General features: G+C 45.7%; 1 protein-coding gene across 1 annotated transcript in view; it reads right to left on the minus strand.

Moving 5' to 3' along the window:
- LOC132392323 (carboxypeptidase B2-like) overlaps positions 1–15,264 on the minus strand; it is a 46,921-nt gene that overhangs the window by 6,333 nt on the left and 25,324 nt on the right. The window contains exons 5-9 of the mRNA XM_059966143.1: positions 10,033–10,134; positions 9,849–9,953; positions 8,350–8,454; positions 7,583–7,673; positions 4,713–4,915 (exon numbers count right to left, since the gene is read on the minus strand). Coding sequence (XP_059822126.1) covers positions 4,713–4,915; positions 7,583–7,673; positions 8,350–8,454; positions 9,849–9,953; positions 10,033–10,134 — 606 coding nt within the window. The remainder of the gene's footprint in view (positions 1–4,712; positions 4,916–7,582; positions 7,674–8,349; positions 8,455–9,848; positions 9,954–10,032; positions 10,135–15,264) is intronic.

The raw sequence follows: 15,264 nt of genomic DNA on the forward strand, positions 1-15,264 counted from the left end.
TTTCCTGGGCTATCTCCACTCCCTTTCTTGAATAGAAGAACAACATCCGTACCCTCCAATTCTCCGGAACCTCTCCCATCACCATTGATGATGCAAAGATCCTTGCCACAGAGGCTCAGCAATCTCCTCCCTCGCTTCCCACAGTAGCCTGGGGTACATCTCATCCGGTCCCAATGACTTATCCAACTTGATGCTTCGCAAAAGCTCCAGCGCATCCTCTTTCTTAATATCTACATGCTCAAGCTTTTCAGTCTGCTGCAAGTCATCACTACAATCACCAAGATCCTTTTCCATAGTGAATACTGAAGTAAAGTATTCATTAAGTACCTCTGTTATTTCCTCTGGTTCCATACACACTTTCCCACTGTCACACTTGATAGGTCCTATTCTTTCACGTCTTATCCTCTTTCTCTTCACATACTTGTAGAATGCCTTGGGGTTTTCCTTAATTCTGCCCACCAAGGCCTTCTCATGGCCCCTTCTTGCTCTCCTAATTTCCTTCTTAAGCTCCTTCCTGCTAGCCTTATAATCTTCTAGATCTCTAACATTACCCAGCTCTCTGAACCTTTTGTAAGCTTTTCTTCTTGACTAGATTTATTACAGCCTTTGTACACCACGGTTCCTGTGCCCTACCATAACTTCCCTGTCTCATTGGAACGTACCTATACAGAACTCTACACAAATATCCCCTGAACATTTGCCACATTTCTTTCGTACTTTTCCCTGAGAACATCTTGTTTCCAATTTACGCCTCTAATTTCCTGCCTGATAGCCTCATAATTCCCCTTACTCCAATTAAATGCTTTTCTAGCTTGTCTGTTCATATCTCTCTCCAATGCTATTGAAAGGAAGATAGAATTATGAGCACTATCTCTAAAATGCTCTCCCACTGTGAGATCTGACACCTGACCAGGTTCATTTCCTGATACCAAATCAAGTACAGCCTCTCCTCTTGTAGGCTTATCTACATATTGTGTCAAGAAACCTTCCTGAACTCACCTAACAAGCTTCACCCCATTTAAACCTCTTGCTCTAGGGAGATGCCAATCGATATTTGGGAAATTAAAATCTCCCATCACGACAACTCTGTTATGATTACACCTTTCCAGGATCTGTTTCCCTATCTGCTCCTCGATATCCCTGTTACTATTGGGCGACCTATAAAGAACGGCCAGTAAAGTTATTGACCCATTCCTGTTCCTAACCTGCACCCACAGAGACTCCGTATACAATCCTTCCATGGCATCCACCTTTTCTGCAGCCGTGACACTGTCTCTGATCAACAGTGCCACGCCCCCACCTCTTTTGCCTCCCTCCCTGTCCTTTCTGAAACATCTAAAACCTGGCACTTGAAGTAACCAATCCTGTCCCTGAGCCATCCAAGTTTCTGTAATGGCCACAACATCATAGCTCCAAGTACTGATCCATGCTCTAAGCTCATCTGCTTTGTTCACAACACTCCTCGCATTAAGATAGACACATCTCAAGCCTTCAGTCTGATCGCGTCCCTTCTCTATCACCTGCCTATCCTCCTTCTTGCACTGTCTACAAGCTTTCTCTATTTGTGAGCTAACCGCCTCTTCCCCAGTCTCTTCAGTTCGGTTCCCACCCCCCAACAATTCTAGTTTAAACTCTTCCCCAATAGCCTTAGCAAATCTCCCCACCAGGATATTGGTCTCCCAGGATTCAAATGCAACCTGTCCTTTTTGTACATGTCACACCTACCCCAAAAGAGGTCCCAATGATCCAGAAATCTGAATCCCTGCCCCCTGCTCCAATCCCTCAGCCATGCATTTATCCTCCACATCATTCTATTCCTATTCTCACTGTTGTGTGGCACAGGCAGTAATCCTGAGATTACTACCTTTGCGGTCCTGCTTCTCAACTTCCTTCCTAACTCCCTGTAGTCTGTTTTCAGGACCTCTTCCCTTTTCCTACCTATGTCATTGGAACCAATATGCACCACAACCTCTGGCTGTCCTCCCTCCCGCTGCAGGATATCTTGGACGTGATCTGAAACATCCCGGACCCTGGCACCTGGGAGACAAACTACCATCTGAGTTTCTTTCCTGTGTACACAGAATCGCCTGTCTGACTCCCTACCTAAAGAGCCCCCTATCACTACTGCCTTCCTCTTCCCTTCCCTACCCTTCTGAGCCACAGGGCCATACTCTGTGCCAGAGGCACGGCCACTGTTGCTTCCACCAGGTAGGTTGTCACCCCCCAACAGTACTCAAACAGGAGTACTTATTGTCAAGGGGTATAGCCACAAGGGTACTCTCTAGTACCTGACTCTTCCCCTTCCCTCTCCTGACTGTGACCCACTTGTCTGTCTCCCGTGGCCCCGGTGTGACCACCTGCCTGTAACTCCCTTCTATCACCTCCTCACTCTCCCTGACTCGGCAAAGGTCATTGAGCTGCATCTCCAGTTCCCTAACGCGGTCCCTTAGGAGCTGCAACTTGACACACTGGGTGAAGATACGGCCATCCGGGAGGCTGGGAGACTCCAGGACCCCCCCCCCCCCCCCCCACATCTGACACTGAGCGCAGTAAACTGGCCTCACACACATACTTCCTACCTCACCTTGTCCTGTTACCGCCTAAGCCCGTTGAGCCAAAGCCCTACCACTCTGCTGCCTCTCACTCCGCCGCCCGCTCCGATGCTGCCCGCTGGATATGGTGGTCCTCTTTTCAAACGTTTCACGCTCTACTGGCTAACGTCACGTGCCTGCACAGTCTCACCTCTCTTCAACCCGAGTAGTAAAAAACTCCCTTCGCTTTGAAAAATCAGCAGTTCACTCACAGCCTTCCTGCTCCGAATTAAAAACCGTTGAAGTAACAGTTGGCGTTTTGGGCTGAGACCCTTCATCAGGACTGGAAAGGGACAGGAGGCATCTGGAGGGAGGGAAGGAAGAAGCAGAAGGTGGTAGGTGACAGGTGAAACTGGGAAGGGTGAAGTAAAGAGTTGGGAAGTCGATTGGTTAAAGAGATACTGGGCTGGGGAAGGAGAATCTGATGGGAGAACAGAGACCATGGAAGAAAGGGAAGGAGGAGGAGCTCCAGAGGGAGGTGATGGGTAGGTAAGGTGAGAGGAAACCAGGAATGGGGAATGGTGAAGGAGAGGGGGGCAATTACCTCAAGCTCAGGGAATCGATGTTCTTGCCATCAGGTTGGAGGCTATCCCGGACGGAATACAAGGTGTTGCTCCTCCAACCTGAGTGTGGCCTCATCGTGGTAGTAGAGGAGGCCATGGACTGACATGCCGGAATGGGAAATAGAATTGAAATGGGTGGCTACTGGGAGATGTGCTTTTTCTGGTAGGTGCTTAGTGAAGTGTCCCCTCAGTCTACGTGGGGTCTCACTGATATACAGGAAGCCTCGCTAGATACAGTAGATGACCTCAACAGACTCGCAGGTGAAATATTGCCTCACCTGGAAGGACTGTTTGGAGCTATGAGTGGTAGTGAGGGAGGTGGTGTAGGAACTTGTTCTGCTTCCAAGGGTAAATACCAGGGGGGAGATCAGTAGGGAGGGACAAGTGGACAAGGGAGTCATGTAGGGAGATGAAAGAAGTTACAGAGAATTATGTGCTGGTCACGAAAGTTAGTGGGGTGGTAGGTGAGGTTAAGAGGAACCCTATCCTTGGTTCGGAGGCAGGAGGATGGGCTAAGGGAAGACGTGCGTGAAATGGAAGAGATGCGGTTGAGGGCAGCATTGATCATGGAAGAAGGGAAGCCCCTTTCTTTGAAGAAGGAGGACACTTCAGTAGTTCTGGAATGAAAAGCCTCATCCTGGGAGCAGATGTGGTGGAATCAGACGAACTTAGAGAAAGTCCTGACGAAGGGTCTCAGCCCAAAACGTCAACAGCGCTTTTCCTTATAGATGCTGCCTGGCCTGCTGTGTTCCACCAGTATTTTGTGTGTGTTGTTGTTTGAATTTCCAGCATCTGCAGATTTTCTTGTGTTTGCTTAGAGAAAGGGATGGTGTTTTTATAAGTGGCATGGTGGGAAGAGGTATAGTGCAAGTAGCTGTGAGATCAGTAGGTGTATAAAAGGTATCAGTGGATAAACTCTCTCCAGAGATAGACAGAGAGATCGAGAAAGTGGAGGGAAGTTTCGGAAATGGACCAAATAAATTTGAGGCCAGGTTGGAAGTTGAAGGCAAGGCTGATGAAGTTGACTAGTTCAGCATAGGTGCAGGAAGCAGCACTAATGGAGTCATTGAATGAATGTAGGAAGAGTTGGGGAGCGATAATGAAGGCTTGGAACATAGACTATTCCATGTAGCCCACAAAAAGGCAGGCATAATTGAGACCCGTGCAAGTGCCCATGGTTACACCTTTGGTTTGGAGGAGCCAAATGAGAAATTATTGAGAGTGAGGACCAGTTCCGCCTGATGGAGGAAAGTGGTGGTGGAGGGGAACAGGTTGGGTCTGGTATTGGGAAAGAAGTGGAGGGCTTTAAGACCCTTCTAATGAGGGATGGAGGTGTACAGGGACTGGACGTCTGTGTTGAAAATGAGATGCTCTTGGCCAGGGAGCTTAAAGTCATTGAAAAGTCAGGAGCATGTGAAGTGTCGTGAATGTAGGAAGGAAGGGACTGACTTGGGGTATAAAACAGAGTCCAGGTATGCAGATACAAGTTTGGTGGGGCAGGAACAAGCAGAAACAATGGGTCTTTATGTATTCTTACAAGATTTGAGAAATTCCTTACCAATTCAGTATGATCCTTTGATCTGGACCTTTTATAGGAATATGGAAACAAAATCATTTGAGAGTACGAATGTATTGAGATATAGCTCTTGATGTGATCAGATCTCTGTCTAATGAAGGCAGCTACAGCTTTCACCTCTGGTTCTGACTCTGGGTATTGCCCACTGTATATTTCACTGCATGGGTTTTTTGATGAACCCTGTCCTGTAAAGGGAGAATAACCAAAGTCAGCTGAAATCTGATAGCCCATCTTCCCAACAAACATGGAGGGTAGCAAATAATTGTCACGGTGAAGCTGAATTTATTTAAGCATTCTTTCCTCAGAGGAGTTACACAGACCCTGCCTGGTTGTATTATTGTAAATTAGAAGTACATATTTATCACTTTTATCATAGCTCTGTTTCAATAGGATAACCTGGTGTGAAATTATTTGTTGTCATGAAAACTGTATTTACTGGTGCAAGTTTTATTATATTTAGTGGTGTTTTAGATAAAAGGACCTTGCAAATACGAACTTCTCAGTGTGCTACAGATCTAGTTTTTGAACCTCCTACAAAGCAGCATTGACTGCGTTTCAGAGTTGCTTTATTGGGTTTAAACCTTCAGATAAAATGTACTGTATAAATACAAGTTCATGTGAATTCAGTTTTGTAGCTTGTGTCACCAGTTTGCAGAATAATATTTTGCTGAGGAAACACTGGTAAAAAAAAGTTACATCAATATTTTTGCAGCAGCAATGGTCTTGTGGCTTTTGTCAGCAGGTACGTTTTTCTTTGATTTTTCACCCAAGCTGCAATCTAACTTGCTGACTTTGAACTTAATGCCTCTACGAATAAAGGCAAGCATGTCATGTGCCTTCTTAACCACCCTTTCACCCACTTTCAGGGAGCTGTGAACTTAGACCCCAAGACCCCTCTGCTCATCAACACTGTTAAGGATTTTGCCCTAACGGTGTCTCTTTGCATTTGACCTACCAAAGCACCACATTTCATACAGGTTAAATGCTGTCTGCCATTTCTCCACCCATATCTGAACTGATCCATAACCTGTAGTGTTCTTTGCCAGTCCTCTGTGCTATCCACACCACCACCAATCTTTGTATCATCTCTGAATTTACTAATCCACCCACCTACAGTACATTCTCATCCAGGTCATTTATATACATTATAAACAGCAGAGGCCTCAGTACAGAGCACCAGTAATCACAGACCTCCAGCTAGAATAAGTCTTTGTATCTCCTTTGCGATTGCAGCAGCAAGAAGAGAGCATGGCTTGGATAGTGGGGGTCCTTGATGATGGACGGTGCTGTCTTCTAAACTGATTCCTAAGCTCCAGAACCTGGGTCTTAGCACTCAGATCTGCAGCTGGATCTTCAACTTCCTCACAGACAGGACCCAGGCTGTAAAAATAGGGGACAAGCTCTCCTCTACAATCACTCTGAGCACCGGTGCCCCACAAGACTGTGTACTCAGCCCCCTGCTGTACTCACTGTACACCCATGATTGTGTAGCCAAGTTTCCATCGAACTCAATATATAAGTTTGCTGATGACACCACAATTGTAGGCCGTATCTTGGGTAATGATGAGTCTGAGTACAGTGAGGAAATTAAGAACCTGGTGGCATGGTGCGAAGACAATAACCTATCCCTCAACGTCAGCAAGATGAAGGTATTGGTTATTGACTTCAGAAGGAGTAGCGGACTGCACAATCCCATCTACATCGGTGGTGCGCAGCTGGAACAGGTCAAAAGCTTTAAGTTCCTCAGGGTGAATATCACAAATGAGCTGACTTGGTCTAACCAAGCAGAGTCCACTGCCATGAAGGCCCACCAGTGCCTTTACTTCCTGAGAAAGCTGAAGAAATTTGGCCTGTCCCCTAAACCCCTCACTAATTTTTATAGGTGCAGCGTAGAAAGCATTCTTCCAGGGTGCATCACAACCTGGTATGGAAGTTGTCCTGTCCAAGACCGGAAGAAGCTGCAGAAGATTGTGAACCTAGCCCAGCACATCACACAGACCAACCTTCCATCCTCGGACTCACTTTACACCGCACGCTGTCGGAGCAGTGCTGCCAGGATAATCAAGGATAAGTCCCACCCAGCCAACACACTTTTTGTCCCACTTCCCTCTGGGAGAAGGTTCAAGAGCTTGAAGATATGAACGGCCAGATTTGGGAACAGCTTCTCTCCAACTGTGATAAGACTGCTGAACGGATCCTGACCCGGATCTGGGCCGTACCTTCCAAATATCCGGACCTGACTTGCACTACCTTACTTTCCCTTTTCTATTTTCTAATTATGATTTATAATTTAAATTTTTATTATATTTTGATTTGTACTTCAGGGAGCGCGAAGCGCAGAAACAAATATCACTGTGATGATTGTATGCTCTAGTATCAATGGTTTGGTGACAATAAAGTATTTGTATTTGTGGCAGTGCTCTCTGTGGAGTAGATCTGCTCAATGGTGAGAAGGGCTTTGCCTGTGATGGATATTTTTGGGTGTTTTGCAAATTAGTGAATTGCTTTTCATGCAGAGAAGGACAGCTATCTATTCAAATGGTAAGGTCAATCTCCAATGTAATGAATTGAGGTTTCTTTGATTTGTCATTTTTTCCTGTTCATTCATGAAATCCACTTCTGTGGTGTGCTTTAAGTGAAGAGCTTCACTTGCTATTGATGATGAATGCCTCCAGCAAATAGACTGCTTACAATGCTGAAAGTTACAAATCTTCTGGCATAGAGGTTCCTTGAAGCTATTAAGGTAGTCATGAAATTGAACAATAATTGTTATCAGTATGGAGACTGTTCAAAGGGAAAGCTGGAATAAACATGGTTTAAGCTTTGTGCTTTGAAATGTTTAGACAACTCACCACCCCAGTTTGCGTCCCAGTTGCGGTTTAGGTCAGTACCTATACATCCCTTCACATTATTCTTGGAGCGGTTCTTCCTCCAGAAACGATCCTGAAATATTCAAGTTCGAACATTTTGGCTTAAGTATTTAATGCTTATGATATAATTAAGTATCAAAATGAAAAATTCTAAGTTGTGGGATTTTGTTTTGAACACGAGATTCTGCAGATGTTGGAAATCCAGAGAAACACTCACAAAATGCTGAAGGAACTCAGTAGGTCAGGCAGCATCTATAGAGAGAAATAAAGAATTGATATTTTCAGCTGAGACCCTTCAACAGGAAGGTGGAAGGAGCCCCCTTATGGATTTTTAAATTTCTCTTTTAAAAGATGATTTTGAGGAGGCATTTAGGGGCTTAGGAAGCATCTTTTGAAAGTAGCAAAATTCTACCACAGCTGATACATAGATACATCTCTTGGAGATACTAGATTTGGTATATTTTACTAGTTTTTGACTCAGAAACACAATACCCCTGAATCAAAGCTAGCACACCGTAGGTAAAGTACAGAGTTTTTTTGTATCTTGTTTTTAAGTATTCTAGCGATTCTACTGAAATTGGTACATTTTCATAATTTGAAATGGAATTGAAGCACAGATCAATTGTAACAATACCTGCACAGCATCACCTCTTGGGCTGTGGATCAGCTTGCACTATCAACAAATCATAAAATTGTCTGAAGTGGAAGTTATATTTTATCCATGAGTAAATTAAACTTATAAGTATTACCGTTGTCCACGTGTAATCGTAGCCATCAACGTTCCATACAGGGAGGATGTATATCTCATATGATTTTAGAATGCCATTGATCACAACGTCCTGTGTATCTATAAGCTGAAATATGACAGATTCAAGGATACTATTTAGAGCTACATCAACAAAACTAAGGATAGATAACTGTCAAAGTATGATCCATATCTTCATGCAATTACATTTGGACAATATAGAAGTACAGGTTGATATGTGATACAAGAGGTATTCGTATTCCACAAGTGGCAGCAATGAATATTTCTGACAAAAATATCTAACTGACTACCTTTGATAGACTCACCAAGAAACTCTTCCTCTAAGGATGGTACACATTCCCATTATCCCTTATCTTCAACAATAACCCAAACAGGCTGAAAGCAGAACAGCGGCTCTTACAGAGCTGCTAAATGAAAAACCTACAGCATAGCGGTAAAGAGGTGAATCGGGGGCGTTGCACCATCAATTCCTCCACCAAAAGTACATTCTGTGTGTGGTATTCCTTTCCTCATCAACCTCGCTATTTCTTTAACGTTTTTTGTCTTTTTTTACGAGGCCAAGTTGCTAGCTTGATGTTCAACCCAGTACAACTGGAAAGCGTGCAAACAGCCAGCCAGATTCGAACCCAGGACCACTGGCCTCAAAGTTGGCTGCCAATGCCACCACACCACTGGCCACACCCTATGGGTACTCATCACATAATGTATTGAAGAAGTTTGTAAAACTTTCTTCAAAAAGCACCACTCAAGCCCATGGCCTTCAACATAGACGTGATAAGTACAAGGGAGTGTTACCACCTGCAGGTTTACTCCAAGAGTCATCGTTGTGTGTCATGAAAAGTCCTATTTCTGCAAAATGACGAAACCTAAAAGGGACTTATGCAATTAGTGCTGATGTTAGAGGATATGTGAGATGCAAAGGAAGTGTAGTGTGTTTAACTAATAATAGTCAGTGCCAGTTAGTCTATCATTTCTGCAGAATGTAAGGTTGGTCAACTCATGCCAACTTGCTTTCTGCTGCATTCACTGCCAGGACTGCTCTGCCCATCATGACTTTGCTTGAACTCTCGACGAGTAGGCCGGTGAGCTCCTCCAGTCTGCCCTACTGTCCAGTACAACCATGGCTGACCTCAGCTGCTCTTCTGCACCAATTCCCTACGCAACACCCTCAACTCCAGCAGATTCTTGCACTAATAGGAGATTGAGCCAGTTCTTAATTGTGCAATTGGATTTCTCATGGCAGTCAAAACTTTTTACTGCCTTTTCAGTATTTTTCTGTAATAGTCAAATTGTTCAAAGAAAAATTAAGCACTAATGCCTTTTAAAGTTTTTGTTTCTGATATTTGCTCTTGCATCACCTGCAACAATACCCTGGGCACTCGGGGACAGTCTCAGAGGAATGCATGTCATATATTTGGGTGGAATGTAGGAGAGTACAACAGTTAAATGTGTGCATTCCGTCCATCTTTTTAACTTACTTACATATTGCGCAAACCACTGACAGAAAGCGGGTGATATCCATTCCCGGGCATGGATACCGCAGTCAATCCAAAAGGCGCCTTTTGACGCGTTAACACCTTTATAAATCTGGAGAAATATGGTGCATGGCGTGAAGATATAGAAATTCTTGAAAAAGGACTATATCCACAATGAAATGCAATTTTACCTTTAAGACATAGATCAGTCGTTTCTCAGCCGATGGCCCAATAAGAATTCTTTGAATGAGGGGTGGATATGCTCTTACAATTTGTGACATCCATAAATAGATCTGTAAATAATCAAGTAATAAAATTCACATTACAACATTTTTCATAAGTGATCAGTTTGGATTACTGTACAGTAAAATGATTGCATCCAGGAGTGCCCTTTGTGTTTTGTATGTGTCCGCAGCCTTCTTCATTTCCACTGATAAGTCAGTCATTATTATGTTTGGATCTGATGGTCATTGAATAAATTACTTGTTCTAAAGTTGCTAATAATGTCCAGTTGTTTCAGTTGTGGTATTTTGTTGGAGCCAGCAGGTTGTGGGCTGAAGTCTCAGTCAAGGACTTGAACATTTCCTTGACTAGAGAAAAGTGGTGATCAAACATAAGCGAGAGACAATCAAGCATTGAGGGAAGCGCAGAAAAGAACCTGTTAGCCCTCGGCAGTGACGAGGACCTGGCCCATTCACCTCACAAACTCTTTTGATCTCTTACTGCCAGGTAGTAGGTGCCGCAGTGGTGCCGTGGTAGTCTGGCGGACGGACCTCTACCTCAGTGAGGCCAAACGGCAGCTCTCCGACACCTCCTCGTACTTACCCCTGCCACAGGACCCCACCAAAAAACATCAAACCATTGTCTCCCATATCATCACTGCCCTTATCAACTCCGGAGACCTTCCATCCTCAGCCAAAAAACTCAAAATTCCCACACCCCACACTGCTCGGTTTTACCTCCTCCCCAAGATCCACAAGCTTGACTGTCCTGGTAGGCCCATAGTTTCGGCCTGCTCCTGTACCACCGAACTTGTATCTGCCTACCTGGGCTCCATTTTGTCACCCATAGTTCAGTCCCTCCCTACCTACATCCAGGATACATCCCATGCCCTCCACCTCTTCAAAAACTTCCAGTTCCTCAGTCCCGACCGCTTCATTTTCACCATGGATGTCCAATCCTTATACACTTCAATTCCCCATCAAGAAGGCCTCAAAGCCCTCCGCTACTTTATTGACAATAGATCTCACCAGTTCCTCAACGCCACCACACTCCTTCGGTTGGCGGAACTCATACTCACACCATCAACTCTGTTCTCAAATGCATCTGCCCTCACCCCATCCGCCCACCACCCCACGTGGGATAGGGTTCCCCTTGACCTCACCTACCACCCCACCAGCCTCTGGGTCCAACGTATAATTCTCCGTAACTTCCGCCACCTCCAACGGGATCCCACTACCAAACACATCTTTCCCTCCCCCACCTTTCTGCTTTCCGCAGGGATCACTCCCTACGTGACTCCCTTGTCTAGTCGTCCCCCCCATCCCTTCCCACCGATCTCCCTCCTGGCACTTATCCTTGTAAGCGCAACAAGTGCTACACCTGCCCTTACACTTCCTCCCTCACCACCATTCAGGGCCCCAGACAGTTCCTCCCAGGTGAGGCGACACTTTACCTGTGAGTCGGCTGGTGTGGTATACTGTGTCCAATGCCCCCAGTGTGGCTTTTTATATATTGGTGAGACCCAACGCAGACTGGGAGACCGTTTCGCTGAACACCTACGCTCGGTCCGCCAGAGAAAGCAGGATCTCCTAGTGGTCACAAATTTTAATTCCACATCCCATTCCCATTCTGATATGTCTATCCATGGCCTCCTCTACTGTCAAGATGAAGCCACACTCAGGTTGGAGGAACAACACCTTATATACCGGCTGGGTAGCCTCCAACCTGATGGCATGAACATTGACTTCTCTAACTTCCATGAATGCCCCTCCTCCTCTTCTTACCCCATCCCTGATATATTTAGTTTTCTCCCCCCTCATTTTTCTCTCTCTCTCTCTCTCTCTCTGCCCATCACTCTACCTGTTCTCCATCTCTCTCTGGTGCTCCCCTCCCCCTTTCTTTCTCCCTAGGCCTCCCGTCCCATGATCCTTTCCCTTCTCCAGCTCTGTATCCCTTTTGCCAATCACCTGACTGGCTTTCAGCTTCACCCCACCCCCTCCGGTCTTCTATCATTTCGCATTTTCCCCTCTCCCTCCTACTTTCAAATCTCTTACTATCGTTCCTTTCAGTTAGTCCTGACGAAGAGTCTCGGCCCGAAACGTCGACAGTGCTTCTCCCTATAGATGATGCCTGGCCTGCTGTGTTCCACCAGCATTTTATGTGTGTTACTCACACTTAATAACTTCTCTTTTGGCTCTTCCCACTTTTTTCAGACCAAGGGTGTAGCTATGGGTATTCGCATGGGCCCTAGCTATGCCTGCCTCTTCGTGGGTTATGTGGAACAGTCTATGCTCCAAATCTATACTGGTACTGCTCCCCAACTTTTCCTTTGCTACATTGACGACTACATTGGTGCTGCTTCCTGCACCCATGCTGAGGTTGTCAATTTCATCGACTTTGCCTCTAACTTTCATCCAGCCCTCAAATTCACTTGGTCCATCTCGGACACTTCTCTCCCCTTTCTCGATCTCTCGGTCTCCATCTCTGGAGATAGACTGTCCACTGACATCATCTATAAACCCACTGACTCCCATAACTACCTTGATTATACCTCTTCCCACCCTGCCAAATGTAAAAATGCTATTCCCTATTCCCAGTTCTTCTCTCTCTGCTGTATCTGCTCCCAGGATGAGGCTTTCCGTTGCAGGACATCTCAAATGTCCTCTTTCTTTAAGAATCATGGTTTCCCTTCCGCCATCATCAATGATGTCCTCACCCGTATCTCCTCCATTTCCCACACTTCGGCCCTCACCCCATCCTCCCGTCACCACAACAGGGACCGTGTTCCCTTTGTCCTCACCTACTACCCCACCAGCCTCCGGATCCAGCATATTATCCTCTGCAACTTCCGCCACCTTCAACAGGACCCCACCACTAAGCACATCTTTCCCTCTCTACCCCTCTCTGCTTTTCACAGGGATCGTTCCTTCCGCGATTGCCTGGTTCACACTTCCCTCCCCACAGATCTCCCACCTGGTACATATACCTGTAAGCGCAAGTGCTACACCTGTCCCTAAACCTCCTCTCTTACCACCATTCAGGGCCCCAAACAGTCCTTCCAGGTGAGGCAACACTTCACTTGTGAGTCTGGTGGGGTAATCTATTGCATCCGGTGCTCCCGGTGCGGCCTCCTCTACATCGGCAAGACCTGACAGATTGGGGGACCACTTCGTCAAGCACCTCTGCTCTGTCCACAACAACAGACAGGATCTCCCGGTTGCCACCCACTTCAACTCTGCTTCACATTCCCATTCAGATATGTCCATACATGGCTTCCTCATGCATCACCGTGGTGAGGCCAAACTCAGGTTGGAGGAGCAACACTGATGCACCGTCAGTAACCCACTCTGAGACGTAAGGCAAGATATCGGCTTTTATTGACTGGAAGAAGGAACAAGCAGTGGTTGACCACCATACTACATCCTGGAGACTGAGAGGCCGGGCTCAGGCCTCAATCGCCTTTATACAGGGGTCTGTGGGAGGAGCCACAGGAGCAGTCAGCAGGGGGCGTGTCCAGACAGGTATATGTAGTTCACCACAAACACCTTATACACCGTCTGGGTAGTCTCCAGCCCCTTGGTCTGAACATCGAATTCTCCAACTTCTGGTAATTCCCTCCCTCTCCCTTCCCCATCTCACTTTCACTCTGTCTCCTCTTCCAGCTGCCTATCACCTCTCTCATGATTCTGTCTTCTTCTATTACCCATAGTACTTTCCCCTTACATTCCTTCTTCACCTTTCCAGCCTATCCCCTCCCTGCTTCCCCTCTCCCACCCCTTGGTCTTTTCTCTGATTGGTTTTTCACCTGGCACCTTCTTTATAGGGCCCCTGTCTCCTCCTTCTTCAGTCCTGATGAAGGGTCTCGGCCCGAAATGTTGACTCTTCATTTCAGCAGATGCTGCCCGACCTGCTGAGTTCATCCAGCTTGTTTGTTCGTGTTGATTTGACCACAGCATCTGCAGTGTACTTTGTGTTTACTAAGAGCAAGGACTGTTAGGCTGGGCAACAGCTGCTTCCCCCAGGCTGTGAGACTTCCCAACACCCTGCCACCAGGGGCGTATCTACGGAAAATAGCGCCTATAGCAAGGCTGAAATTTCGCCCCTGTCCAAACATCTGACACCTATCTTTTGGATAACTTTACTATAATATCATCTCAAAAATACCAGTCAAGCTTGTTAATCTTTTAATTAACAAATTATGGCACTACATGAAAATTATAACTGCACCTTCCTTGCTTTCACTGATGCAAATTGGTCTATGATATGATCAAAGTCTTTCTACACTCAGCAGAGCAAGATCACAGAGTCTGCCTTGACCCACGGAGGCTCTCAAATATGAAAGTATGAGTTTTAACTTCCTGAATGATCTCTCACAGCTGGCGGTGGAAACTGATGGTTAGCATTGTCTGAATAGCTATGTGAAGATTGGGGAAGATGCTCTCATGTCCATACTGAACAATAAATTCAAGAAGCTCTTCAGGTCTTGATATTTTCATGTTGACTGGCCTTGATAGCAACATTCTGCAACCCAAAATTTCTTCATATAGCTGCTGTCCATCAACATCAGAGCTGTACAATTCGCCCAAATTTTCACACTTCTTCTTTAGGTCGTTACTGTCGGCACCGTGACACAGTCCCTTGACGTTGAGAAGGAACCCAAACTTGGCCTCAGTGTTGTGCAAACGAGCGAACCTTTCATCCATTTCTCTGTGAAGACGGTCAAATGTTCCCTTCATGACTCTCTATTTCCTCCTTTGCTGTTAACCCAGCATCTCTTGTTCTCATCAGCCATTCGTTTCGTTCGTCTCTGACGTCTTTCAACTTCAATATTCCATTCTTGACAGAGACCGACTCCTCCTTCAAGTGACTCACTGACCAACACTTCTCTTTCATAATAAAAATGATCTTGGAGGACTTGCAAATCCAGGGCAGCATCGTGGAAGTTCATGCTAGGATCCTGCAGCCACTTTTGAATACGGTCAATATGAATGAGTACTTTGTTCCAAAATCTTAGCAAAATCAGAAAATCAATGGTTCCAAATAACGTGACCATCATTGTATCCTGCTTGGTTGCATGTACACCCACCAAGTTGAGTGAATGATTGTCGCAATTCACAAACACTACTAGGTTGTTTTTCTCACTTATTCTTTGATGAACACCACTTCTGCATCCAGCCATCACAGCAGCCTTGCCATAGCAC

Source organism: Hypanus sabinus, chromosome 4 (assembly GCF_030144855.1).
Source record: "Hypanus sabinus isolate sHypSab1 chromosome 4, sHypSab1.hap1, whole genome shotgun sequence".
NCBI lineage: Eukaryota > Metazoa > Chordata > Chondrichthyes > Myliobatiformes > Dasyatidae > Hypanus > Hypanus sabinus.